This window comes from Panulirus ornatus, chromosome 18 (assembly GCF_036320965.1).
Source record: "Panulirus ornatus isolate Po-2019 chromosome 18, ASM3632096v1, whole genome shotgun sequence".
NCBI classification, from domain to species: Eukaryota; Metazoa; Arthropoda; class Malacostraca; order Decapoda; family Palinuridae; genus Panulirus; species Panulirus ornatus.
In genome coordinates, this window is record NC_092241.1 from 45,498,396 (window position 1) to 45,525,522 (window position 27,127).

The 27,127-nt window shown below is 41.2% G+C and overlaps 1 protein-coding gene across 1 annotated transcript in view; it reads right to left on the reverse strand.

Moving 5' to 3' along the window:
* LOC139755048 (uncharacterized) overlaps positions 1-27,127 on the reverse strand; it is a 106,127-nt gene that overhangs the window by 13,814 nt on the left and 65,186 nt on the right. Inside the window, exons 6-9 of the mRNA XM_071673046.1 lie at positions 25,249-25,347; positions 17,682-18,563; positions 10,308-10,418; positions 4,518-4,711 (exon numbers count right to left, since the gene is read on the reverse strand). Coding sequence (XP_071529147.1) covers positions 4,518-4,711; positions 10,308-10,418; positions 17,682-18,563; positions 25,249-25,347 — 1,286 coding nt within the window. The remainder of the gene's footprint in view (positions 1-4,517; positions 4,712-10,307; positions 10,419-17,681; positions 18,564-25,248; positions 25,348-27,127) is intronic.

A 27,127-nucleotide genomic window follows, 5' to 3' on the forward strand; every position in this document is an offset into this window, starting at 1 on the left:
ACTTCCTAAGCCCTCTCATCGACAACAGACTGCATACTTGCCCCTCTCTGCAAAACTCTTGCAATCACCTCTGTAACCACCCCATCCATAAACAAATGAAACAACCAACAAATGTGGCCTTCTTTTATCTTTTTCCAGCAATACCTCATGTGTGGTGGGGTGGCGACAGGAATGGATGAAGGCAGCAAGTATGAAGTGTACATGTGTATACATGTATATGTCTGTGTAAGTATATGTATGTATACATTGACGTGTATGTATGTATATGTGCGCATGTAGGCGTTTATGTATATACATGTGTATGTGGGTGGGTTGGGCCATTCTTTGTCTGTTTCCTTGCGCTACCTCACTGATACGGGAGATGGCAATTAAGTACAATAAATAAATAAGTGATTGGTTCCCACTGAATGTCGATTTGCGGCAGGGGTGTGAGATGTCTCCATGGTTGTTTGCTCTGTTTATGGATGGGGTTGTTAGGGAGGTGAAAGCAAGAGTTTTGGAGAGAGGGGCAAGTATGCAGTCTGTTGTCAATGAAAGGGCTTGGGAAGTGAGTCAGTTGTTGTTTGCTGAGAAACTGCAGAAGCTGGTGACTTGAGTTTGGTAAAGTGTGTGAAACAAAAAAGCTGAAGAGTAAATGTGAATAAGAACAAGGTTATTAGTTACAGTAGGGTTGTGGGACAAGTCAACTGGGAGGTAAGTTTGAATAGAGAAAAACTGGAGGAAGTTAAGTGTTTTAGATATCTGGGAGTGGATTTAACAACAACTGCAACAATGTTATATGATTGCAAGGCGTGGGCAATAGATAGGGCTGTGTGGAGGAGGGTGAATGTATTGGAAATGAGATGTTTGAGGACAATATTTTGTGTAAGGTGGTTTGATCGACTAAGTATAAGAAGAGGTTAGAGAAATGTGTGGTAATAAAATGTGTGTGGTTGAGAGAGCAGAAAAGGGTGTACTGAAATGGTTGGGTTACATGGAGAGAATGAGTGAGGAAAGATTGACAAAGAGGATATATGTGTCACAGGTGGAGGGAACAAGAAGTGGGAAACCAAACTGGAGGTGGAAGGATGGAGTGGGGCCTGAACATGCAGGAGGGTGAAAGGCATGCAAGGAATAGAGTGAATTGGAAGAATGTGGTATACCGGGGTCAATGTGCTGTCAATGGATTGAACCAGGGCATGTGAAGTGTCCGGGGTAAACCATGTAAAGCTTTGTGGGGCCTAGATGTGGAAAGGGAGCTGTGGTTTCGGTGCATTACATAACTAGAGACTGAGTGGGAACGAATGTGGCCTTTGTTGTCTTTTCCTAGTGCTACCTAGCCCGCATGCAAGGGGGAGGGGGGTGCCTATTTCATGTGTGGTGGGGTGGCGACAGGAATGGATGAAGGCAGCAAGTGAGAATTTGTACATGTGTATATATATGTATGTCTGTATGTATATGTATGTATACATTGAAATGTATAGGTATGTATATGTGTGTGTGTGGGTGTGCATGTATATACATCTGTATGTGGGTGGGTTGGGCCATTCTTTCGTCTGTTTCCTTGCGCTACCTTGCTAGCGCGGGAGACACCGACAAAGTACATTAAAAAAATTAATAATATATAAATACTTTTATAATACTTATCATATGTGCTTGTCATTTCCTGTGTAAGCAAGGCAGTGTAAAGAACACATGATAGTCTTACAGGGAAAAATCCTCACTTGCCTTCTTGCTCTGTTTTTCCTTTCGAAAATCAATATGGGAAAGGAGGATTTCCAGCCACTTGCTGCCACCCCTCTTAGTCACCTTCTAAGACACGCACGGAATATGTTGGCAGTATTCTTTTTCCCTTATCTCCAGAGATACCCTAGCCTAGGTTTTTTTCAAGGCTCCAGTCATGGGCAGAAGTCCATGCCAAGGCCGGACCTTAATTGAAATATAGTGAGAATTATGAAACGGAAAAAGAAACAGGAAAGTATTTACAAATTTTGAAGTGAAAAACCTGTCTTTTGAGATGTGCCAAGTTATAGTTAGTAGGAAAGACACCAGAAGGTACAGTTCCACAGCTTCGATGGGTAGGGAAAGAAGCAGGTATCAAAACAGCTCATCCTGGAGTTGCTAATGGCTACTTAATAATCAGTGATGCAGTAGCTTGCCGAGTATTATGTGGTCTAGCTAGTGGTGTGGGCACAGCTGAGATGACTGTGGACCAACTTTTGCAAACAGGATTCAAACCTATGTGCTTGACTATGGGGGGGGCCATGAATGCGTCATGGTCAGGAATGGTAACCACTATACCATGGAATTCCTGAAGCAGCTGAATTTCTTAAAATTCTTGCATGTAACATACTAGAGATGTGGCTCGAGAAGATAATTACAGTATCATGCTATTTTAATTCAGATTTCTCATTCATGATCCAAAACAATGAGAGAAAACTAACCCATCTTCCTTAATACAGTGCGTAAGACAGAGCACAAACATTATATGTGTAAATATTTACATAGAAGATTCCTGGGGATAATGGAGAAAGAACAACTCCCTCATATTCCCTGCATGTCGTAGAGGGTGGACTAAAAGGCATGGGACCAGGGGCTGGAAATCCTCCCCTCCATTTACGAGTTTCAAAAAGAAGGAACAGAGAAGTGGGCAAAGTGAGTTTCCTCTAAGACTGTCATCTGTTCTTGAGCACTACCTTGGTAACATGGGAAATGGCAAATATGTATGAAAAAATTTACTTAGAAGATATGATTATAATTATACACAAAAGTTTTTTTTTTTTTTTTTTTTTTTTTTATACTTTGTCGCTGTCTCCCGCGTTTGCGAGGTAGCGCAAGGAAACAGACGAAAGAAATGGCCCAACCCCCCCCCCCATACACATGTACATACACACGTCCACACACGCAAATATACATACCTACACAGCTTTCCATGGTTTACCCCAGACGCTTCACATGCCTTGCTTCAATCCACTGACAGCACGTCAACCCCTGTATACCACATGACTCCAATTCACTCTATTTCTTGCCCTCCTTTCACCCTCCTGCATGTTCAGGCCCCGATCACACAAAATCTTTTTCACTCCATCTTTCCACCTCCAATTTGGTCTCCCTCTTCTCCTCGTTCCCTCCACCTCCGACACATATATCCTCTTGGTCAATCTCTCCTCACTCATTCTCTCCATGTGCCCAAACCATTTCAAAACACCCTCTTCTGCTCTCTCGACCACGCTCTTTTTATTTCCACACATCTCTCTTACCCTTACGTTACTTACTCGATCAAACCACCTCACACCACACATTGTCCTCAAACATCTCATTTCCAGCACATCCATCCTCCTGCGCACATCTCTATCCATAGCCCACGCCTCGCAACCATACAGCATTGTTGGAACCACTATTCCCTCAAACATACCCATTTTTGCTTTCCGAGATAATGTTCTCGACTTCCACACATTTTTCAAGGCTCCCAAAATTTTCGCCCCCTCCCCCACCCTATGATCCACTTCCGCTTCCATGGTTCCATCCGCTGACAGATCCACTCCCAGATATCTAAAACACTTCACTTCCTCCAGTTTTTCTCCATTCAAACTCACCTCCCAATTGACTTGACCCTCACCCCTACTGTACCTAATAACCTTGCTCTTATTCACATTTACTCTCAACTTTCTTCTTCCACACACTTTACCAAACTCAGTCACCAGCTTCTGCAGTTTCTCACATGAATCAGCCACCAGCGCTGTATCATCAGCGAACAACAATTGACTCACTTCCCAAGCTCTCTCATCCCCAACAGACTTCATACTTGCCCCTCTTTCCAGGACTCTTGCATTTACCTCCTTTACAACCCCATCCATAAACAAATTAAACAACCATGGAGACATCACACACCCCTGCCGCAAACCTACATTCACTGAGAACCAATCACTTTCCTCTCTTCCTACACGTACACATGCCTTACATCCTCGATAAAAACTTTTCACTGCTTCTAACAACTTGCCTCCCACACCATATATTCTTAATACCTTCCACAGAGCATCTCTATCAACTCTATCATATGCCTTCTCCAGATCCATAAATGCTACATACAAATCCATTTGCTTTTCTAAGTATTTCTCACATACATTCTTCAAAGCAAACACCTGATCCACACATCCTCTACCACTTCTGAAACCGCACTGCTCTTCCCCAATCTGATGCTCTGTACATGCCTTCACCCTCTCAATCAATACCCTCCCATATAATTTACCAGGAATACTCAACAAACTTATACCTCTGTAATTTGAGCACTCACTCTTATCCCCTTTGCCTTTGTACAATGGCACTATGCACGCATTCCGCCAATCCTCAGGCACCTCACCATGAGTCATACATACATTAAATAACCTTACCAACCAGTCAACAATACAGTCACCCCCTTTCTTAATAAATTCCACTGCAATACCATCCAAACCTGCTGCCTTACAAAAGTAAACTAATGAAATCCTCTCATATAAAAAGAAGTAATTTCCTTGAAATAAACTTAAAATTTTACTGACCTACTGTCCTGTTTCAGTTGATTCCACTGTGATTGGCTGACATTTAACTCTACAGCTGTATTCATACAGCTACTTTCCTCAACATTTGTGTTTGGAGACAGACAACTTGCATTAATATTATCTGGAGTACAGTATGTCCCTCTGAAAACTGATGCTTCACATGACAGAAAAGACTCATTCGCAGATGAATTCTCCTGAGAAAACAATATAATTGTTAGATAATATATAATAGAAAAAAAGAGGCTTCCCATGCTGTAATATACTGTGGGTTTGGGGAGGGGGGAGGAATGGAATGTATTTAGGGAAGCAGTGATGGCTTGTGCAAAAGATGCTTGTGGCATGAGAAGCATGGGACGTGGGCAGATTAGAAAGGATAGTGAGTGGTGGGATGAAGAAGTAAGATTATAAGTGAAAGAGAAGAGAGAGGAATTTGGACGAGTTTTGCAGGAAAATAATGCAAATGACTGGGAGATGTATAAAAGAAAGAGGCAGGAGGCCAAGAGAAAGGTGCAAGAGGTGAAAAAGAGGGCAAATGAAAGTTGGAGTGAGAGAGTATCATTAAATATTAGGGAGAATAAAAGATATTTTGGAAGGAGGTAAATGAAGTGCATAGGACAAGTGAACAAATGGAACATCAGTGAAGGAGGTTAATGGGGAGGTGATAACAAGTAGTGGTGATGTGAGAAGAAGATGGAGTGAGTATTTTGAAGATTTGTTGAATGTGTTTGATGATAGAGTGGCAGATATAAGGTGTTTTGGTCGAGGTGGTGTGCAAAGTGAGAGGGTTAGGGAAAATGATTTGGTAAACAGAGAAGAGGTAGTAAAAGTTTTGCGGAAAATGAAAGCCAGCAAGGAACTGGGTTTAGATGGTATTGCAGTACAATTTATTAAAAAAAGGGGTGACTGTATTGCTGACTGGTTGGAAAGGCTATTTAATGTATGTATGACTCATGGTGAGGTGCCTGAGGACTGGGGGAATGCTTGCATAGTGCCATTGTACAAAGGCAAAGGGGATAAGTGTGAGTGCTCTAATTACAGAGGTATAAGTTTGTTGAGTATTCCTGGTAAATCATATGGGAGGGTATTGATTTGAGAGGGTAAAGGCATGTACAGAGCATCAGATTGGGGAAGAACAGTGTGGTTTCAGAAGTGGTAGAGGATGTGTGGATCAGGTGTTTGCATTGAAAAATGTGAGAAATACTTAGAAAAGCACATAGATTTGTATGTAGCATCTATGGATCTGGAAAAGGCATATGATACAGTTGATAGAGATGCTCTGTGGAAGGTATGAAGAATATATAGTGTGGGAGGTAAGTTGTTAGAAACAATGAAAAGTTTTTATCGAGGATTTAAGGCATGTGTACGTGTAGGAAGAGAGGAGAGTGATTAGTTCTCAGCGAATGTTGGTTTGCGGCAGGGGTGCATGATGTCTCCATGGTTGTTTAATTTGTTTATGGATGGGGTTGTTAGGGAGGTGAATGCAAGAGTTTTGGAAAGAGGGGCACGTATGCAGTCTCTTGTGGATGAGAGAGCTTGGGAAGTGAGTCAGTTGTTCTTCGCTGATGATACAGTGCTGGTGGCTGATTTGGGTGTGAAACTACAGAAGCTGGTGACTGAGTTTAGTATAGTGTGTGAAAGAAGAAAGCTGAGAGTAAATGTGAATAAGAGCAAGGTTATTAGGTACAGTAGGGTTGAGGGACAAGTCAATTGGGAGGTAAGTTTGAATGGAGAAAAACTTTAGGAAGTGAAGTGTATATCTGGGAGTGGATTTGGCAGCGGATGGAACCATGGAAGTGGAAGTGAATCATAAGGTGGGGGAGGGGGCGAACATTCTGGGAGTGTTCAAAAATGTGTGGAAGTCGAAAACGTTATCTTGAAAAGCAAAAATGGGTATGTTTGAAGGAATAGTGGTTCCAACAATGTTATATGGTTGCAAGGCGTGGGCTACAGATAGAGTTGTGCGGAGGAGGGTGGATGTGCTGGAAATGAGATGTTTGAGGACAATATGTGGTGTGCCGTGGTTTGATCGAGTAAGCAATGAAAGGGTAAGAGAGATGTGTGGTAATAAAAAGAGTGTGGTTGAGAGAGAAGAGGGTGTTTTGAAATGGTTTGGTCACATGAAGAGAATGAGTGAGGAAAGATTGACCAAGAGGATATATGTGTCTGAGGTGGAGGGAACGAGGAGAAGTGGGAGACCAAATTGGAGGTGGAAAGATGGAGTGAAAAAGATTTTGAGTGAGCGGGGCCTGAACATGCAGGAGGGTGAAAGGCGTGCAAGAAAGAGAGTGAATTGGAACAATGTGGTATACCAGGGTCAACGTGCTGTCAATGGATTGAACCAGGGCATGTGAAGCGTCTGGGGTAAACCATGGAAAGTTTTGTGGGGCCTGGATGTGGAAAGGGAGCTGTGGCTTTGGTGCATTATACATGACCGCTAGAGACTGAGTGTGAACAAATGTGGCCTTTGTTGTCTTTTCCTAGCACTACCTTGCGCATTTTTAGGGGGGAGGGGGTTGTCATTTCATGTGTGGCGAGGTGGGAATGAATAAGGGCAGACAGTATGAATTATGTTCATGTGTATATATGTATATGTCTGTGTGTGTATATATATGTATACGTTGAGAAGCATATGTGCTGTGTGTGGACATATATGAAAATACATGTGTATGTGGGTGGGTTGGGCCATTGTTTCGTCTGTTCCTTGCGCTACCTCGCTAATGCGGGAGATAGCGACAAAGTATAATAAATAAATAATATATATATATATATATATATATATATATTCTTTTTCTTTCTTTAATACTATCTGCCATTTCCCGCATTAGCGAGGTAGCGTTTAGAACAGAGGACTGGGCCTTTGAGAGAATATCCTCACGTGGCCCCCTTCTCTGTTCCTTCTTTTAGAAAATTAAAAAAAAATGAGAGGGGAGGATTTCCAGCCCCCCCGCTCCCTTCCCTTTTAGTCGCCTGCTACGACACGCAGGGAATACGTGGGAAGTATTCTTTCTCCCCTATCCCCAGGGATAATAAACATACATATACATGTATATACATAAACATATATGCATATATACACATACACACATGTACATATTCACACTTGCTCACCGTCATCCGTTCCCACCCTGCCCCACAGAAAACAGCATCTTCACCCCCTGCATCAGCGAGGCAGTGCCCAGAAACAGGTATGATGTTTATCCTCTTCTCCCTTGGTATTTAATCGCAAACGCGGGAGACAGCGACAAAGTATAAAAAAAAAAAAAAAAAAAAAAAAAAAAAAATATATATATATATATATATATATATATATATATATATATATATATATTTTTTTTTTTTTTTTTTTTATACTTTGTCGCTGTCTCCCGCGTTTGCGAGGTAGCGCAAGGAAACAGACGAAAGAAATGGCCCAACCCCCCCCCATACACATGTACATACACACGTCCACACACGCAAATATACATACCTACACAGCTTTCCATGGTTTACCCCAGACGCTTCACATGCCTTGCTTCAATCCACTGACAGCACGTCAACCCCTGTATACCACATGACTCCAATTCACTCTATTTCTTGCCCTCCTTTCACCCTCCTGCATGTTCAGGCCCCGATCACACAAAATCTTTTTCACTCCATCTTTCCACCTCCAATTTGGTCTCCCTCTTCTCCAAATGCCTCTCTCTTCTCTATCACTAATACTCTTACTTCTTCATCCCACCACTCACTACCCTTTCTAATCAACCCACCTCCCACTCTTCTCATGCCACAAGCATCTTTTGCGCAATCCATCACTGATTCCCTAAATACATCCCATTCCTCCCCCACTCCCCTTACTTCCATTGTTCTCACCTTTTTCCATTCTGTACTCAGTCTCTCCTGGTACTTCCTCACACAAGTCTCCTTCCCAAGCTCACTTACTCTCACCACCCTCTTCACCCCAACATTCACTCTTCTTTTCTGAAAACCCATACAAATCTTCACCTTTGCCTCCACAAGATAATGATCAGACATCACTCCAGTTGCACCTCTCAGCACATTTACATCCAAAGGTCTCTCTTTTGTGTGCCTATCAATTAACATGTAATCCAATAACGCTCTCTGGCCATCTCTCCTACTTACATACGTATACTTATGTATAGCTCTCTTTTTAAACCAGGTATTCCCAATCACCAGTCCTTTTTCAGCACATAAATCTACAAGCTCTTTCCCATTTCAATTTACAACACTGAACACCCCATGTATACCAATTATTCCCTCAACTGCCACATTACTCACCTTTACATTCAAATCACCCATCACTATAACCCGGTCTTGTGCGTGAAAACCACTAACACTCATTCAACTGCTCCCAAAACACTTGCCTCTCATAATCTTTCTTCTCATGCCCAGGTGCATATGCACCAATAATCACCCATCTCTCTCCAACAACTTTCAGTTTTACCCATATCAATCTAGAGTTTACTTTCTTACACTCTATCACATACTCCCACCACTCCTGTTTCAGGGGTACTGCTACTCCTTCCCTTGCTCTTGTCCTCTCACTAACTCCTGACTTTATTCCCAAGACATTCCTAAACCACTCTTCCCCTTTACCCTTGAGCTTCGTTTCACTCAGAGCCAAAACATCCAGGTTCCTTTCCTCAAACATACTACCTATCTCTCCTTTTTTCTCATCTTGGTTACATCCACACACAGTTAGACACCCCAGTCTGAGCCTTCGAGGAGGATGAGCACTTCCCGCATGACTCCTTCCTCTGCTCTCTCTCTCTCTCTCTCTCCCCCCCCCCCCGGAGTGGATCTGGCAGCGGATGGAACCATGGAAGCGGAAGTGGATCATAGGGTGGGGGAGGGGGCGAAAATCCTGGGTGCCTTGAAGAATGTGTGGAAGTCCAGAACATTATCTCGGAAAGCAAAAATGGGTATGTTTGAAGGAATAGTGGTTCCAACAATGTTGTATGGTTGCGAGGCGTGGGCTATGGATAGAGTTGTGCGCAGAAGGATGGATGTGCTGGAAATGAGATGTTTGAGGACAGTGTGTGGTGTGAGGTGGTTTGATCGAGTAAGTAACGTACGGGTAAGAGAGATGTGTGGAAATAAAAAGAGCGTGGTTGAGAGAGCAGAAGAGGGTGTTTTGAAATGGTTTGGGCACATGGAGAGAATGAGTGAGGAAAGATTGACCAAGAGGATATACGTGTCGGAGGTGGAGGGAACGAGGAGAAGTGGGAGACCAAATTGGAGGTGGAAAGATGGAGTGAAAAAGATTTTGTGTGATCGGGGCCTGAACATGCAGGAGGGTGAAAGGAGGGCAAGGAATAGAGTGAATTGGATCGATGTGGTATACCGGGGTTGACGTGCTGTCAGTGGATTGAATCAGGGCATGTGAAGCGTCTGGGGTAAACCATGGAAAGTTGTGTGGGGCCTGGTTGTGGAAAGGGAGCTGTGGTTTCGGGCATTATTGCGTGGCATGATGATGTGATTATTACACGAAAGTGCACTTGGGAACTTATCATGTTTCATTTTCCCCATGGACTCATAGGAACATCAAAGTATAAAAATTTTGTCTAATGCAGTGAAAGGCAGATACTACATCCAATAAAACTTGTACGTTTATTATACATGATTTATGCCACTCAAACTTATAAACTTAATCTAAATTTTTCTGAATAATATTTCGATCTTTTGTTACTCAAAAGCTATACAAAAATTATTTTTCAAGTTAAGAAGGAAACTTTCAGTGATAGTAACAGGATATCAGGGGTCCTGAAACAGATTCAAAACAAGAACACATACCAATTTGTGTGAGGTAGAGGGAACATGATAACTTGCAGAACACTCTTCCCTTTCCTTTAACAGTGTTTGCAATCTTCTCAGTGGAGATACTGAAGTAATAAAACTCTCCATCTGGAAGAAATCAATACATAAAGGTGTAAAAATTTGGTCACATATTCACTGAACTGTTTATTCAATAATCAATGAATTATATATCAACATAATTTTGGTCTTCAGATACTGGGGATGGGGAGAAAGAATCCTTCCCACGCATTCCTCACGTGTTGTAGAAGGCACTAAAAGGGACAGGAGTGGGGGGCTGGAAACCCTTCCCTCCTTGTATTTTAACTTTCTAAAAGGGGAAACAGAAGAAGGAGTCATGCGGGGAGAGCACATCCTCCTCGAAGGCTCAGTTGGGGTGTCTAAATGTGTGTGGATGTAACATAGATGAGAAAAAAGGAGAGATAGGTAGTATGTTTGAGGAAAGGAACCTGGATGTTTTGGCTCTAAGTGAAACAAAACTAAAGGGTAAAGGGGAAGAGTGGTTCGGGAATGTCTTGGGAGTAAAGTCAGGGGTTAGTGAGAGGACAAGAGCAAGGGAAGGAGTAGCACTACTCCTGAAAAAGGAGTGGTGGGAGTATGTGAAAGAGTGTAAGAAAGTAAACTCTAGATTGATATGGGTAAAACTGAAAGTGGATGAAGAGAGATGGGAGATTAATGGTGCATATACACCTGGGCATGAGAAGAAAGGTCATGAGAGGCAAGTGTTTTGGGAGCAGCTGAGTAAGTGTGTTAGTAGTTTTGATGCACGAGACCAGGTTATAGTGATGGGTGATTTGAATGCAAAGGTGAGTAATGTGGCAGTTGAGGGAATAATTGGTGTACATGGGGTGTTCAGTGTTGTAAATGGAAATGATGAAGAGCTTGTAGATCTATGTGCTGAAAAAGGACTGGTGATTGGGAATACCTGGTTTAAAAAGAGAGATACACATAAGTATACATATGTAAGGAGGAGAGATAGCCAGAGAGCGTTATTGGATTATGTGTTAATTGATAGGCATGCAAAAGAGAGAATTTTGGATGTTAATGTGCAGAGAGGTGCAACTGGAGGGATGTCTAGTAATTATCCTGTGGAGGCGAAGGTGAAGATTTGTAGAGGTTTTCAGAAAAGAAGAGAGAATGTTGGGGTAAAGAGAGTGGTGAGAGTAAGTGAGCTTGGGAAGGAGATTTGTGTGAGGAAGTACCAGGAGAGACTGAGTACAGAATGGAAAAAGGTGAGAACAAAGGACATAAGGGGAGTGGGGGAGGAATGGGATTTATTTAGGGAAGCAGTGATGGCTTGTGCAAAAGATGCTTGTGGCATGAGAACCGTGGGAGGTGGGCAGATTAGAAAGGGTAGTGAGTGGTGGGATGAAGTAAGATTATTAGTGAAAGAGAAGAGAGAGGCATTTGGACGATTTTTGCAGGGAAATCATACAAATGACTGGGAGATATATAAAAGAAAGAGGCAGGAGGCCAAGAGAAAGGTGTTAGAGGTGAAAAAGAAGGCAAATGAGAGTTGGGGTGAGAGAGTATCATTAAATTTTAGGGAGAATAAAAAGATGTTTTGGAAAGAGGTAAATAAAGTGCATAAGACAAGGGAACAGGTGGGAACATCAGTGAAGGGGGGTAATGAGGAGGTGATAACAAGTAGTGGTGATGTGAGAAGCAGATGGAGTGAGTATTTTGAGGGTTTGTTGAATGTGTTTGATGATAGAGTGGCAGATATAGGGTGTTTTGGTGAAGGTGGTGTGCAAAGTGAGAGGGTTAGGGAGAATAATTTGGTAAACAGAGAAGAGGTAGTAAAAGCTTTATGGAAGATGAAAGCCGGCAAGGCAGCGGCCTTGGATGGTATTGCAGTGGAATTTATTAAAAAAGGGGGTGACTGTATTGTTGACTGGTTGGTAAGGTTATTCAATGTAAGTATGACTCATGGTGAGGTGCCTGAGGATTGGCGAAGTGCTTGCATAGTGCCATTGTACAAAGGCAAAGAGGATAAAAGTGAGTGCTCAAATTACAGAGGTATAAGTTTGTTGAGTATTCCTGGGAAATTATATGGGAGGGTATTGATTGAGAGGGTGAAGGTATGTACAGAGCATCAGACTGTGGAAGAGCAATGTGGTTTCAGAAGTGGTAGAGGATGTGTGGATCAGGTGTTTGCTTTGAAGAATGTATGTGAGAAATACTTAGAAAAGCAAAGGGATTTGTATGTAGCATTTATGGATCTGGAAAAGGCATATGACAGAGTTGATAGAGATGCTCTGTGGAAGGTATTAAGAATATATGGTGTGGGAGGCAAGTTGTTAGAAGCAGTGAAAAGTTTTTATCGAGGATGTAAGGCAGGTGTACCAGTAGGAAGAGAGGAAAGTGATTGGTTCTCAGTGAATGTTGGTTTGCGGCAGGGATGCATGATGTCTCCATGTTTGTTTAATTTGTTTATGGATGGGGTTGTTAGGGAGGTGAAACCAAGAGTTTTGGAGAGACGGGCAAGTATGCAGTCTGTTGTGGATGAGAGAGCTTGGGAAGTGAGTCAGTTGTTCGCTGATGATACAGCACTGGTGGCTGATTCGGACGAGAAACTGCAGAAGCTGGTGACTGACTTTGGTAAGGTGTGTGAAAGAAAAAGGCAGAGAGTAAATGTGAATAAGAGTAAGGTTATTAGGTACAGTAGGGCTGAGGGTCAAGTCAACTGGGAGGTAAGTTTGAATGGAGAAAAACTGGAGGAAGTGAAGTGTTTTAGATATCTGGGAGTGGATTTGGCAGCGGATGGAACCATGGAAGCGGAAGTGAATCATAGGTTGGGGGAGAAGGCGAAAGTTCTGGGAGCGTTGAAAAATGTGTGGAAGTCAAGAACATTATCTTGGAAAGCAAAAATGGGTATGTTTGAAGGAATAGCGATTCCAACAATGTTCTATGGTTGCGAGGCATGGGCTATATAGACAGAGTTGTGTGGAGGAGGGTGGATGTGCTGGAAATGAGATGTTTGAGGACAATATGTGGTGTGAGGTGGTTTGATTGAGTAAGTAATGAAAGGGTAAGAGACATGTGGTAATAAAAAAAAAACTGTGGTTGAAAGAGCAGAAGAGGGTGTTTTGAAATGGTTTGGTCACATGGAGAGAATGAGTGAGGATAGATTGACAAAGACGATATATGTGGCAGAGAAAGGAGGGAACGAAGAGAAGTGGGAGATCAAATTGGAGGTGGAAAGATGGAGTGAAAAGGATTTTAAGTGATCGGGGCCTGAACATGCAGGAGGGCAAAATGCGTGCAAGGAATAGATTGAATTGGAACGATGTGGTATACTGGGGCATGTGAAGCATCTGGGGTAAACCATGGAAAGTTTTGTGGGGCCTGGATGTGGAAAGGGAGGTAAGGTTTCGGTGCATTATAGATGACAGCGAGAGACTGAGTGTGAACGAACGTGGCCTTTGTTGTCTTTTCCTAGCGCTACCTTGCGCATATGCACGGGGAGGGGGTTGTCATTTCATGCGTGGTGGGGTGGTGACAGGAATGAATATGGGTAGACAATATGTATTATGTACATGTGTATATATGTATATGTCTGTGTGTGTATATATATGTATAAGTTGAGATGTATAGGTATGTATATGCGCGTGTGTGGACGTGTATTTATATGCATGTAATATATATACAAAATAATATATACAAAAAGGGCCACATTCCTTCACACCTAGTCTCTAGCTGTCATGTGTAATGCACGGCAAACACAGCTCCCTATCCACATCTGGGTCCCACACACCTTTCCATGGTTTACCCCAAATGCTTCACATGCCCTGGTTCAGTCCAGTGACAGCAAGTGGACCCTGGTAAACCACATCATTCCAATTCACTCTATTCCTTGCATGCCTCTCACCCTCCTGTATGTTCAGGCCCATCAAAATCTTTTTCACTTTATCCTTCCACCTTGAATTTGGTCTGCCACTTCTTCTCCCTTTACCTCTGGCATATATATCCTTATTGTCAATCTTTCCTCACTCATTCTCTCCAAATGTCCAAACCATTTTAGCACACCCTCTTCTGATCTATTAACCATACTCTTTATTTCCAAACATCTCTCTTACCCTTACTTTACTTACTTGATCAAACCACCTCACACCACATGCTGTCCTCAAACATTTCATTTCCAACACATCCACCCTCCTCCCTATCTATAGCCCATGCCTCACAACCATATAACATTGTTGGAACCACTATTCCTTCAAACATACCCATTTTTGCTCTACAAGATAACATTCTCGCCTTCCACACATTCTTCATTGCTACCAGAACCCTTGCCCCCTCCCCATCCTGTGACTCACTTGTGCTTCCATGGTTCCATCTGTTGCTAAGTCCACTCCCAGATATCTAAAGCACTTCACTTCCTCCAGTTTTTCTCCATTCAAACTTAGCTCCCAATTAAATTGTCCCTTAGCCCTACTAAACCTAATAACCTTGCTCTTATTGACATTTACTCTCAACTCTCTCCTTTCACACACTTTTCCAAACTCAGTCACCAACCTATGAGGTTTCTCACACGAATAAGCCACTAGAGCTGTATCATTGGTGAGCAACAACTGACTCGCTTCCTAGGCTCTCTCATCCACAACAGACTGCATACTCACCCCTCTCTCCAAAACTCTTGCATCTACCTCCCTAACTACCCCATCCATAAACAAATTAAACAACCATGGGGACATCACACACCCGTTGCAAACCGACATTCACTGAGAACCAATCACTCCCCTCTCTTCCTACTCGCACACATGCCTTACATCTTTGGTAAAAACTTTTCACTGCTTCTAACAACTTACCTCTCACACCATATACTCATAAAACCTTCCACAAAGCATGTCTATCAACCCTATCATATGCCTTCTCCAGATCCATAAATGCTACATACAAATCCATCTGTTTTATGAAGTATTTCTCACATACATTCTTTAAGGCAAACACCTGATCCACACATCCTCTAACACTTTGGAAACCACGCTGCTCCTCCTCGATCTGATGCTCTGTACATGTCTTCACCCTCTCAATCAATACCCTCTCATATATATTTCCCAGGAATACTCAACAAACGTATGCCTCTGAAGTTTGAACACTCACCTTTATCCCCTTTGCCTTTGTATAACAGCATTATGCAAGCATTTTGCCAATCCTCAGGCACTTCACCTCAGTCCATACATACACTGACTATCCTTACCAACCAATCAACAACACTACCACCCCTTTTTTCAATAAATTCCACTGCAATATCATCCAAACCCAATACCTTGCCAGATTTCATCTTCTGCAAAACTTTCACTGCCTATTCTCTCTTCACCAAATCATCCTCCCTGACCCCTCTCATTCATACACTACCCCAACCAAAACACCCTATATCTGCCATTCTATCATCAAAACACATTCAACAAACCTTCAAAATACTCGCTCCATATCCTCACTCCATCACCATCTGTTATCACTTCCCCACTTGCTCCCTTCACTGATGTTTCCATTTGTTTTCTTGTCTTAAGTGCATTATTTACCTCCTTCCAAAACATATTTTTATTCTCCCTAAAATTTAATGATACTCTTTCACCCAACTCTCATTTTGCCCTCTTTTTCACCTCTTGCACCTTTCTCTTGACTTCATGCCACTTTTTTTTTTATACATCTCCCACTCATTTGCACTATTTCACTGCAAATATCATCCAAACTCCTCTCTTTTCTCTTTCACTAAAAATCTTGCTTCTTCATCCTGCCTGCCACTCACTATCCTTTCCAAACTGCCCAACTCCCACCTTTCTCACACCACATTCATCTTTTGCAGTTGGTATAACTGGAAACTTCTAGAAAGTCCTATATCAGCTACTCAGCTCTGAATCTATCTGGAATGTTTTGAAAATAAGTATATTCATTTATTCATTTTGCTTTGTCGCTGTCTCCCGCGTTAGCGAGGTAGCGCAAGGAAACAGACGAAAGAATGGCCCAACCCACCCACATACACATGTATATACATACACGTCCACACACGCAAATATACATACCTGTACATCTCAATGCACACATTTATATACACACACAGACATATACATATATACACATATACATAATTCACACTGTCTGCCTTTATTCATTCCCATCACCACCTCGCCACACATGGAATAACAACCCCCTCCCCCCTCATGTGTGCGAGGTAGCGCTAGGAAAAGACAACAAAGGCCACATTCGTTCACACTCAGTCTCTAGCTGTCATGTAATAATGCACCGAAACCACATCTCCCTTTCCACATCCAGGCCCCACAGAGCTTTCCATGGTTTACCCCAGATGCTTCACATGCCCTGGTTCAATCCATTGACAGCACGTCGACCCCGGTATACCACATCGTTCCAATGCACTCTATTCCTTGCACGCCTTTCACCCTCCTGCATGTTCAGGCCCCGATCACTCAAAATCTTTTTCACTCCATCTTTCCACCTCTAATTTGGTCTCCCACTTCTCCTCGTTCCCTCCACCTCTGACACATGTATCCTCTCGGTCAATCTTTCCTCACTCATTCTCTCCATGTGACCAAACCATTTCAAAACACCCTCTTCTGCTCTCTCAACCACACTCTTTTTATTTCCACACATCTCTCTTACCCTTACATTACTTACTCGATCAAACCACCTCACACCACATGTTGTCCTCAAACATCTCATTTCCAGCACATCCACCCTCCTGCGCACAACTTGAAAATAAGTAAATTTCAATATATCACTGTCCTGACCACAAAGGCAAAGTTTCAAGGGAATAATAGCCATTTCTATAGTTTTTAGACAAAAATCAATAAAAAAATAACACTATCCAGGAAAAAAATTCACAATGATGATCACATTTTACCAGGTATTAACAGATTTATAACTTAATATGAATTCCCTTTTTTGTTCCTGTTGCCTTTAAATAAAGGCACTCTATCTTAATTCTGTTAATCCCCTAAGACTTACCTTTGAACCATACCAACTACACCAACCTCAAACAGCTTGACTAGTCAGTCAACAAAACTGTTACCTACTTTTTGATAAAAAGCTTTACCTCAATCCCAATGCACTCCTGCAGCTTTGCCAAACTTCATCTTATGCAGAGCTTCCATTAGCTTCTCTCTTTACATGATACAATTCACCATTCCAAATCTCAGCAACTTTTGCTGCTTTGCCGAGCTGCATCTTATGCAAAGCTTTCACTACCTCCTCTCTTTTCACCAGACCATTCCCAAAATACATTAAGAAAACCAGTTACATAAAACATGAAAAAAAATATGTACATTCCCTTAACCTTTATACAATGTAATAGTGCAAGTAGCAATGCAGAAGAAAAAAATGATATCTACTCACAATACCAGAGTCCTTCATTTGTTGGCGCCTTGAACAAGTTTGTGCCAGCAACAATTCTGCCTTTCCATTTATTTGGTCTTGTTCCCTAACTAAATTTTCTATTTCAGTGCTGAGTTGTTTACTAGGAGACTGGCCACAAACAAACTTTATTGTTGTGTTTGTTGAGGCATCACATTTATCTGCTTTACAAATAATCACATTTTCTTTCTCATCTTGGTCTTCAGTTTCAGTACCTTTTAGAGATGATACAACAATTTTAGGAATATCTATGTTCTGGTTCACACAAGTTGATGTAGTAGTAGAGAAAACATGCTGTCTTGTAGATGCCTGACTTCTTCTCCGTAATGGTTTCTTAACAAGTGAATGAACACCATTAGGTTTGGGTATTCTAGATGTGCCCTTTACATTTGAATTTTGTGTGGGAGTTCTATACATAGGCATTCGAATGCAAGGAATAATGGCACTCCTCCTCTTAACGATTTTTCTGGCAGATTTCTGCTCTTTTCCAAATCTTACTTTTTTTGATGAATCCACGTTTACATAACGTCCATCACAATCTTTTTTCTCAAATTCAATCACTTCCCCATGATTTACATCTTTTGTCTTGGGAGGCATAGATGTGTTCATGGGAATATCTTCTTGGGAACTCTGTCCATGAATATCTTGTGAGTAAATCTTAAATGCAAATTTCTTTTCTGGTTTACTGTTTACATTGGACTGCGATTCATCACTTTTGTTTTGTTTATATCTGAGATTGTATGTTTTTTTCATCAATGAATTTGTGCCAGAAAAGCTAAAAAGGTTCTCTTTAATATATGGTTGGAGATTCCATTTCTGCTGTTGCTGCTCCTGATGTGGAACTTTCAGAATGGACGCACCACTCTGAAAGGAAAAATAATTACACTTATACGATTGTTAGGAAGCAAGACACAGTCTAGCTACCTATCTACAACTCTTATACCTGTTCCCCCTAGCATTTATTTATTCTATTTTATTTTGCTTTGTCACTGTCTCTCGTGTTAGCGAGGTAGCGCAAGGAAACAGACGAAAGAATGGCCCAACCCACCCACATACACATGTATATACATACACGTCCACAACCGCAAATATACATACCTATACATCTCAATGTACACATATATATATATACACACACAGACATATACATATATACACATGTACATAAATCATACTGTCTGCCTTTATTTATTCCCATCGCCACCTCGCCACACATGGAATAACAACCCCCTCCCCCCTCATTTGTGCGAGGTAGCGCTAGGAAAAGACAACAAAGGCCACATTCGTTCACACTCAGTCTCTAGCAGTCATGTAATAATGCACCGAAACCACAGCTCCCTTTCCACATCCAGGACCCACAGAACTTTCCAAGGTTTACCCCAGACGCTTCACATGCCCTGGTTCAATCCATTGACAGCACGTCGACCCCGGTATACCACATCGTTCCAATTCACTCTATTCCTTGCACGCCTTTCACCCTCCTGCATGTTCAGGCCCCGATCACTCAAAATCTTTTTCACTCCATCTTTCCATCTCCAATTTGGTCTCCCACTTCTCGTTCCCTCCACCTCTGACACATATATCCTCTTAGTCAATCCTTCCTCACTCATTCTCTCCATGTGACCAAACCATTTCAAAACACCCTCTTCTGCTCTCTCAACCACACTCTTTTTATTTCCACACATCTCTCTTACCCTTACATTACTTACTCGATCAAACCACCTCACACTACATATTGTCCTCAAACATCTCATTTCCAGCACATCCACCCTCCTGCGCACAACTCGAAAATAAGTAAATTTCAATATATCACTGTCCTGACCACAAAGGCAAAGTTTCAAGGGAATAATAGCCATTTCTATAGTTTTTAGACAAAAATCAATAAAAAAATAACACTATCCAGGAAAAAAATTCACAATGATGATCACATTTTACCAGGTATTAACAGATTTATAACTTAATATGAATTCCCTTTTTTGTTCCTGTTGCCTTTAAATAAAGGCACTCTATCTTAATTCTGTTAATCCCCTAAGACTTACCTTTGAACCATACCAACTACACCAACCTCAAACAGCTTGACTAGTCAGTCAACAAAACTGTTACCTACTTTTTGATAAAAAGCTTTACCTCAATCCCAATGCACTCCTGCAGCTTTGCCAAACTTCATCTTATGCAGAGCTTCCATTAGCTTCTCTCTTTACATGATACAATTCACCATTCCAAATCTCAGCAACTTTTGCTGCTTTGCCGAGCTGCATCTTATGCAAAGCTTTCACTACCTCCTCTCTTTTCACCAGACCATTCCCAAAATACATTAAGAAAACCAGTTACATAAAACATGAAAAAAAATATGTACATTCCCTTAACCTTTATACAATGTAATAGTGCAAGTAGCAATGCAGAAGAAAAAAATATCTACTCACAATACCAGAGTCCTTCATTTGTTGGCGCCTTGAACAAGTTTGTGCCAGCAACAATTCTGCCTTTCCATTTATTTGGTCTTGTTCCCTAACTAAATTTTCTATTTCAGTGCTGAGTTGTTTACTAGGAGACTGGCCACAAACAAACTTTATTGTTGTGTTTGTTGAGGCATCACATTTATCTGCTTTACAAATAATCACATTTTCTTTCTCATCTTGGTCTTCAGTTTCAGTACCTTTTAGAGATGATACAACAATTTTAGGAATATCTATGTTCTGGTTCACACAAGTTGATGTAGTAGTAGAGAAAACATGCTGTCTTGTAGATGCCTGACTTCTTCTCCGTAATGGTTTCTTAACAAGTGAATGAACACCATTAGGTTTGGGTATTCTAGATGTGCCCTTTACATTTGAATTTTGTGTGGGAGTTCTATACATAGGCATTCGAATGCAAGGAATAATGGCACTCCTCCTCTTAACGATTTTTCTGGCAGATTTCTGCTCTTTTCCAAATCTTACTTTTTTTTGATGAATCCACGTTTACATAACGTCCATCACAATCTTTTTTCTCAAATTCAATCACTTCCCCATGATTTACATCTTTTGTCTTGGGAGGCATAGATGTGTTCATGGGAATATCTTCTTGGGAACTCTGTCCATGAATATCTTGTGAGTAAATCTTAAATGCAAATTTCTTTTCTGGTTTACTGTTTACATTGGACTGCGATTCATCACTTTTGTTTTGTTTATATCTGAGATTGTATGTTTTTTTCATCAATGAATTTGTGCCAGAAAAGCTAAAAAGGTTCTCTTTAATATATGGTTGGAGATTCCATTTCTGCTGTTGCTGCTCCTGATGTGGAACTTTCAGAATGGACGCACCACTCTGAAAGGAAAAATAATTACACTTATACGATTGTTAGGAAGCAAGACACAGTCTAGCTACCTATCTACAACTCTTATACCTGTTCCCCCTAGCATTTATTTATTCTATTTTATTTTGCTTTGTCACTGTCTCTCGTGTTAGCGAGGTAGCGCAAGGAAACAGACGAAAGAATGGCCCAACCCACCCACATACACATGTATATACATACACGTCCACAACCGCAAATATACATACCTATACATCTCAATGTACACATATATATATATACACACACAGACATATACATATATACACATGTACATAAATCATACTGTCTGCCTTTATTTATTCCCATCGCCACCTCGCCACACATGGAATAACAACCCCCTCCCCCCTCATTTGTGCGAGGTAGCGCTAGGAAAAGACAACAAAGGCCACATTCGTTCACACTCAGTCTCTAGCAGTCATGTAATAATGCACCGAAACCACAGCTCCCTTTCCACATCCAGGACCCACAGAACTTTCCAAGGTTTACCCCAGACGCTTCACATGCCCTGGTTCAATCCATTGACAGCACGTCGACCCCGGTATACCACATCGTTCCAATTCACTCTATTCCTTGCACGCCTTTCACCCTCCTGCATGTTCAGGCCCCGATCACTCAAAATCTTTTTCACTCCATCTTTCCATCTCCAATTTGGTCTCCCACTTCTCGTTCCCTCCACCTCTGACACATATATCCTCTTAGTCAATCCTTCCTCACTCATTCTCTCCATGTGACCAAACCATTTCAAAACACCCTCTTCTGCTCTCTCAACCACACTCTTTTTATTTCCACACATCTCTCTTACCCTTACATTACTTACTCGATCAAACCACCTCACACTACATATTGTCCTCAAACATCTCATTTCCAGCACATCCACCCTCCTGCGCACAACTCTATCCATAGCCCACGCCTCGCAACCATACAACATTGTTGGAACCACTATTCCTTCGAACATACCCATTTTTGCTTTCCGAGATAATGTTCTCAACTTCCAAACATTCTTCAAGGCTCCCAGAATTTTCACCCCCTCCCCCACCCTATGATTCACTTCCGCTTCCATGGTTCCATCCGCTGCCAGATCCACTCCCAGATATCTAAAACACTTTATTTCCACCAGTTTTTCTCCATTCAAACTTACCTCCCAATTGACTTGACCCTCAACCCTACTGTACCTAATAACCTTGCTCTTATTCACATTTACTCTTAACACTCTCCTTTCACACACTTTACCAAACTCAGTCACCAGCTTCTGCAGTTTCTCACATGAATCAGCCACCAGCGCTGTATCATCAGCGAACAACAACTGACTCATTTCCAAAGCTCTCTCATCCACAACAGACTGCATACTTGCCCCTCTTTCCAAAACTCTTGCATTCACCTCCCTAACAACCCCATCCATAAACAAATTAAACAACCATGGAGACATCACACACCCCTGCCGCAAACCTACATTCACTGAGAACCAATCACTTTCCTCTCTTCCTACACGTACACATGCCTTACACCCTCGATAAAAACTTTTCACTGCTTCTAACAACTTGCCTCCCACACCATATATTCTTAATACCTTCCACAGAGCATCTCTATCAACTCTATCATATGCCTTCTCCAGATCCATAAATGCTACATACAAATCCATTTGCTTTTCTAAGTATTTCTCACATACATTCTTCAAAGCAAACACCTGATCCACACATCCTTTACCACTTCTGAAACCACACTGCTCTTCCCCAGTCTGATGCTCTGTACATGCCTTCGCCCTCTCATCAATACCCTCCCATATAATTTACCAGGAATACGCAACAAACTTATACCTCTGTAATTTGAGCACTCACTCTTATCCCCTTTGCCTTTGTACAATGGCACTATGCAAGCATTCCGCCAATCCTCAGGCACCTCACCATGAATCATACATACATGAAATAACCTTACCAACCAGTCAACGATACAGTCACCCCCTTTTTTAATAAATTCCACTGCAATACCATCCAAACCTGCTGCCTTGCCGGCTTTCATCTTCCGCAAAGCTTTTACTACTTCTTCACTGCTTACCAAATCATTTTCCCTAACCCTCTCACTTTGCACACCACCTCAACCAAAACACCCTAAATCTGCCACTCTATCATCAAACACATTCAACAAACCTTCAAAATACTCACTCCATCTTCTCACATCACCACTACTTGTTATCACCTTCCCATTAGCCCCTTTCACTGAAGTTCCCATTTGCTCCCTTGTCTTACGCACTTTATTTACCTCCTTCCAAAACATCTTTTTATTTTCCCTAAAATTTAATGAAACTCTCTCACCCCAACTCTCATTTGCCCTCTTTTTCACCTCTTGCACCTTTCTCTTGACCTCCTGCCTCTTTCTTTTATACATCTCCCAATCATCTGCATTTTTTCCCTGCAAAAATCATCCAAATGCCTCTCTCTTCTCTTTCACTAATATTCTTACTTCTTCATCCCACCACTCACTACCCTTTCTAATCAACCCACCTCCCACGCTTCTCATGCCACAAGCATCTTTTGCACAAGCCATCACTGCTTCCCTAAATACATCCCATTCCTCCCCAACTCCCCTTACCTCCTTTGTTCTCACCTTTTTCCATTCTGCACTCAGTCTCTCCGGGTACTTCCTCACACAAGTCTCCTTCCCAAGCTCACTTACTCTCACCACTCTCTTCACCCCAACATTCTCTCTTCTTTTCTGAAAACCCCCACAAATTTTCACCTTCGCCTCCACAAGATGATGATCAGACATCCCTCCAGTTGCACCTCTCAGCACATTAACATCCAAAAGTCTCTCTTTCGCGCGCCTATCAATTAACACGTAATCCAATAACGCTCTCTGGCCATCTCTCCTACTTACATACGTATACTTATGTATATCTCGCTTTTTAAACCAGGTATTCCCAATCATCAGTCCTTTTTCAGCACATAAATCTACAAGCTCTTCACCATTTCCATTTACAACACTGAACACCCCATGTATACCAATTATTCCCTCAACTGCCACATTACTCACCTTTGCATTCAAATCACCCATCACTATAACTGGGTCTTGTGCATCAAAACCACTAACACACTCATTCAGCTGCTCCCAAAACACTTGCCTCTCATGATCTTTCTTCTCATGCTCAGGTGCATATGCACCAATAATCACCCATCTCTCTCCACCAACTTTCAGTTTTACCCATATCAATCTAGAATTTACTTTCTTGCACTCTATCACATACTCCCAAAACTCCTGTTTCAGTAGTGCTACTCCTTCCCTTGCTCTTGTCCTCTCACTAACCCCTGACTTTACTCCCAAGACATTCCCCTACTCTTCCCCTTTACCCTTGAGCTTCGTTTCACTCAGAGCCAAAACATCCAGGTTCCTTCCCTCAAACATACAACCTATCTCTCCTTTTTCTCATCTTGGTTACATCCACACACATTTAGACACCCCAATCTGAGCCTTCTAGGAGGATGAGCACTCCCCGTGTGACTCCTTCTTCTGTTTCCCATTTTAGAAAGTCAAAATACAAGGAGGGGAGGGTTTCTGGCCCCCAGCTCCCGTCCCCTTTAGTCGCCTTCTACGACACGTGAGGAATGCGTGGGAAGTATTCTTTCTCCCCTATCCCCAGCAATTGCCATCAATATGGTAGCCACAGCAAAAGTCTCTAATTATCCCTGTCTTTACATGCCTCCCTTGCATACAATATTCCATGCATTCTTCCCCCTTTTCTCTCCCTCCAATACTCTTCCACACTATGTTAGTGGTGATCATCCTCTCACATCAACCCCTTTAATCATACTGTCATACACTCTCCCTGTAAGCTTCCCGTCATACATTCTTTTCACATGCCCAAACCACCTCCAAGTATTACGTGTCGCCCACTCTACCACTCCAGAATTCATTTCCTCTGCATTCTTTGCCATATCAAATCTTCATTCCATCTAGTCATACCAAATACTCCTCTCAAATACCTCATTTCCACAGCCTGGATTATTGACCTCTGTGACATAGTATAACAAAGAAAGACAGTAATCATACTAATGATAGTGTGATGGAGTAAACAGATTTAAAAATGAATTATCAATCACATCCTATCTTGCACAAAGGAGCAGTAAAATGAAAAACTTCAGATTCATCTATGTTTACTGCAGCACAGATAGACATGTCATCAAAGTTTATAGTTAACGAGTACAAAACTTCAATGAAACTTACAATCATACCGGAAATATCCATCACGTTCAGTGGTGCAGTGTGATCATCTTGACTATCTCCTTCATCTTCACTTTCAAACATGAGTTCACGGCAACATTTCTAAGCAAAATAAAACAGTGAGCATTAAAATGTACTTTTCTGGGTTCAATAAAGTTGTAAAGACACATTTTGCAAATCTTTTTAGTCAAGGCAATATCATTATCCCTTAAGAATTTTTTCAACTTTAGATAGAATAGTTCTAAAGTTGTGAGTGTTATTTTTGCTTTTGATGGTGTGTATGACAATAGGTTTATTGTGATTATAGCTGGAATGCTCACTATAATTAGTTTACATTTAGTAAGATTTATCTTTATCTGTTTTCCCTCTAGCCTATTAAAGACTTACATAGCTACAGCTTGTCTGAATCTGGTTCTATCTGCAGTGAATATTTCATTGTTCCAAGTCTGCTTCATCTTTCATATTTTCATTGAAAAAAATTTCTGATATACTAATTATGATTGTTTTGTTCTCCTTTTTGTATTCATTGATGCAAACAAGTTAGATTTTATACTTTACACTCATTAGAATTTATATGTTTACAAATATCATCTTCTATGGATTCTGTTATGTTAATAATCCTCAGCTGGTTTTTGGTTATTGTGCCTTCTCTCACATTGTTTCAATTCTTGTGTGGCTGGTTCAATTCTGTTTTCAAAAGAGGCATTCTTTATCTCGATTATGTGTGATTTTACTACTGCTACTTTTCTAAGGACAAATATTTACTTATTAGGGTTACATACAAATATAAGTATAAGCCGTCTCCAAGCCAACACTAACATCAAGGCAGACAGTAAAAGTATGATGTCAAACATCTATCTTCAGTATCTATTAGCATTAACTCCATTCCATATTCCCTGGAGTGAATTAAGTACCTATAGCCTCTCAAACCCTCATACACATTCTTAGAGTATGTCCAGAGTATCAATTTGAAACTAGAACTTCTATGGAACTACAGATGCTCCCTGACTTATGATGGTTCAATTTACGATTTTCCGATTTTACAATGGTGCAACAGCAATATGCATTCAGCAGGAACAATAATCAAATTTTGAATTTAGATCTTTTCCCAGGCTAGCGATATGCCTTCCAGCTATTCTCAAGCTTCATCAGAGCAGAGATAAATTGATGACACTGTTGATGTAGCATCCTCATCATCTAGCAATTAATTTTAGTGTTACATGCTTCAAACATTCCTCAGGCCCAGTGTGATTACAGCTGTATACATTAGTGGTGAGTACCCATACAACCATTGTTTTCTGTTTTTTCAATAGAGTATTCAATACATTACATGAGATATTCAATACTTATTATAAAATAGGCTTTGATTTAGATGATTTTGTCAAACTGGAGACTAACGTAAGTGTTCTGAGAATGTTTAAGGATGGCGAGGCTAAGCTATGATCTTTGGTAGATTAGATGTACAGTATTAAATGTATTTTTGACTCATGATATTTTCAACTTATGATGGGTTTATCAGAACGTAACTCCATCATAAGTCGAGAAGCATCCGTATATGTACTTCTTACTTTTTCCCTTTTTACACTAAGCTGATTCGTCAAGTAACTGAAGTTCCCATTCATCACATTTATCTTCATCTGAATATCTGTAGCCCTAACCAATTTTCTCATGGTATCCATTCATCTCTCCTGCAGTCTATCTCTCTTCCTTTTACTTTCTATAAGTCTGTATCTACTCAACCAACTAATCATCTGCTGTATGCTCTACTTGACCACATAACTGATAAAAAATTACATCAATATGCCAATCACACCACTTATCCTTCTCACATCATTATATTCCTTAATATCTCTCTCCTCCTAATTCCAACCACAATATCAAG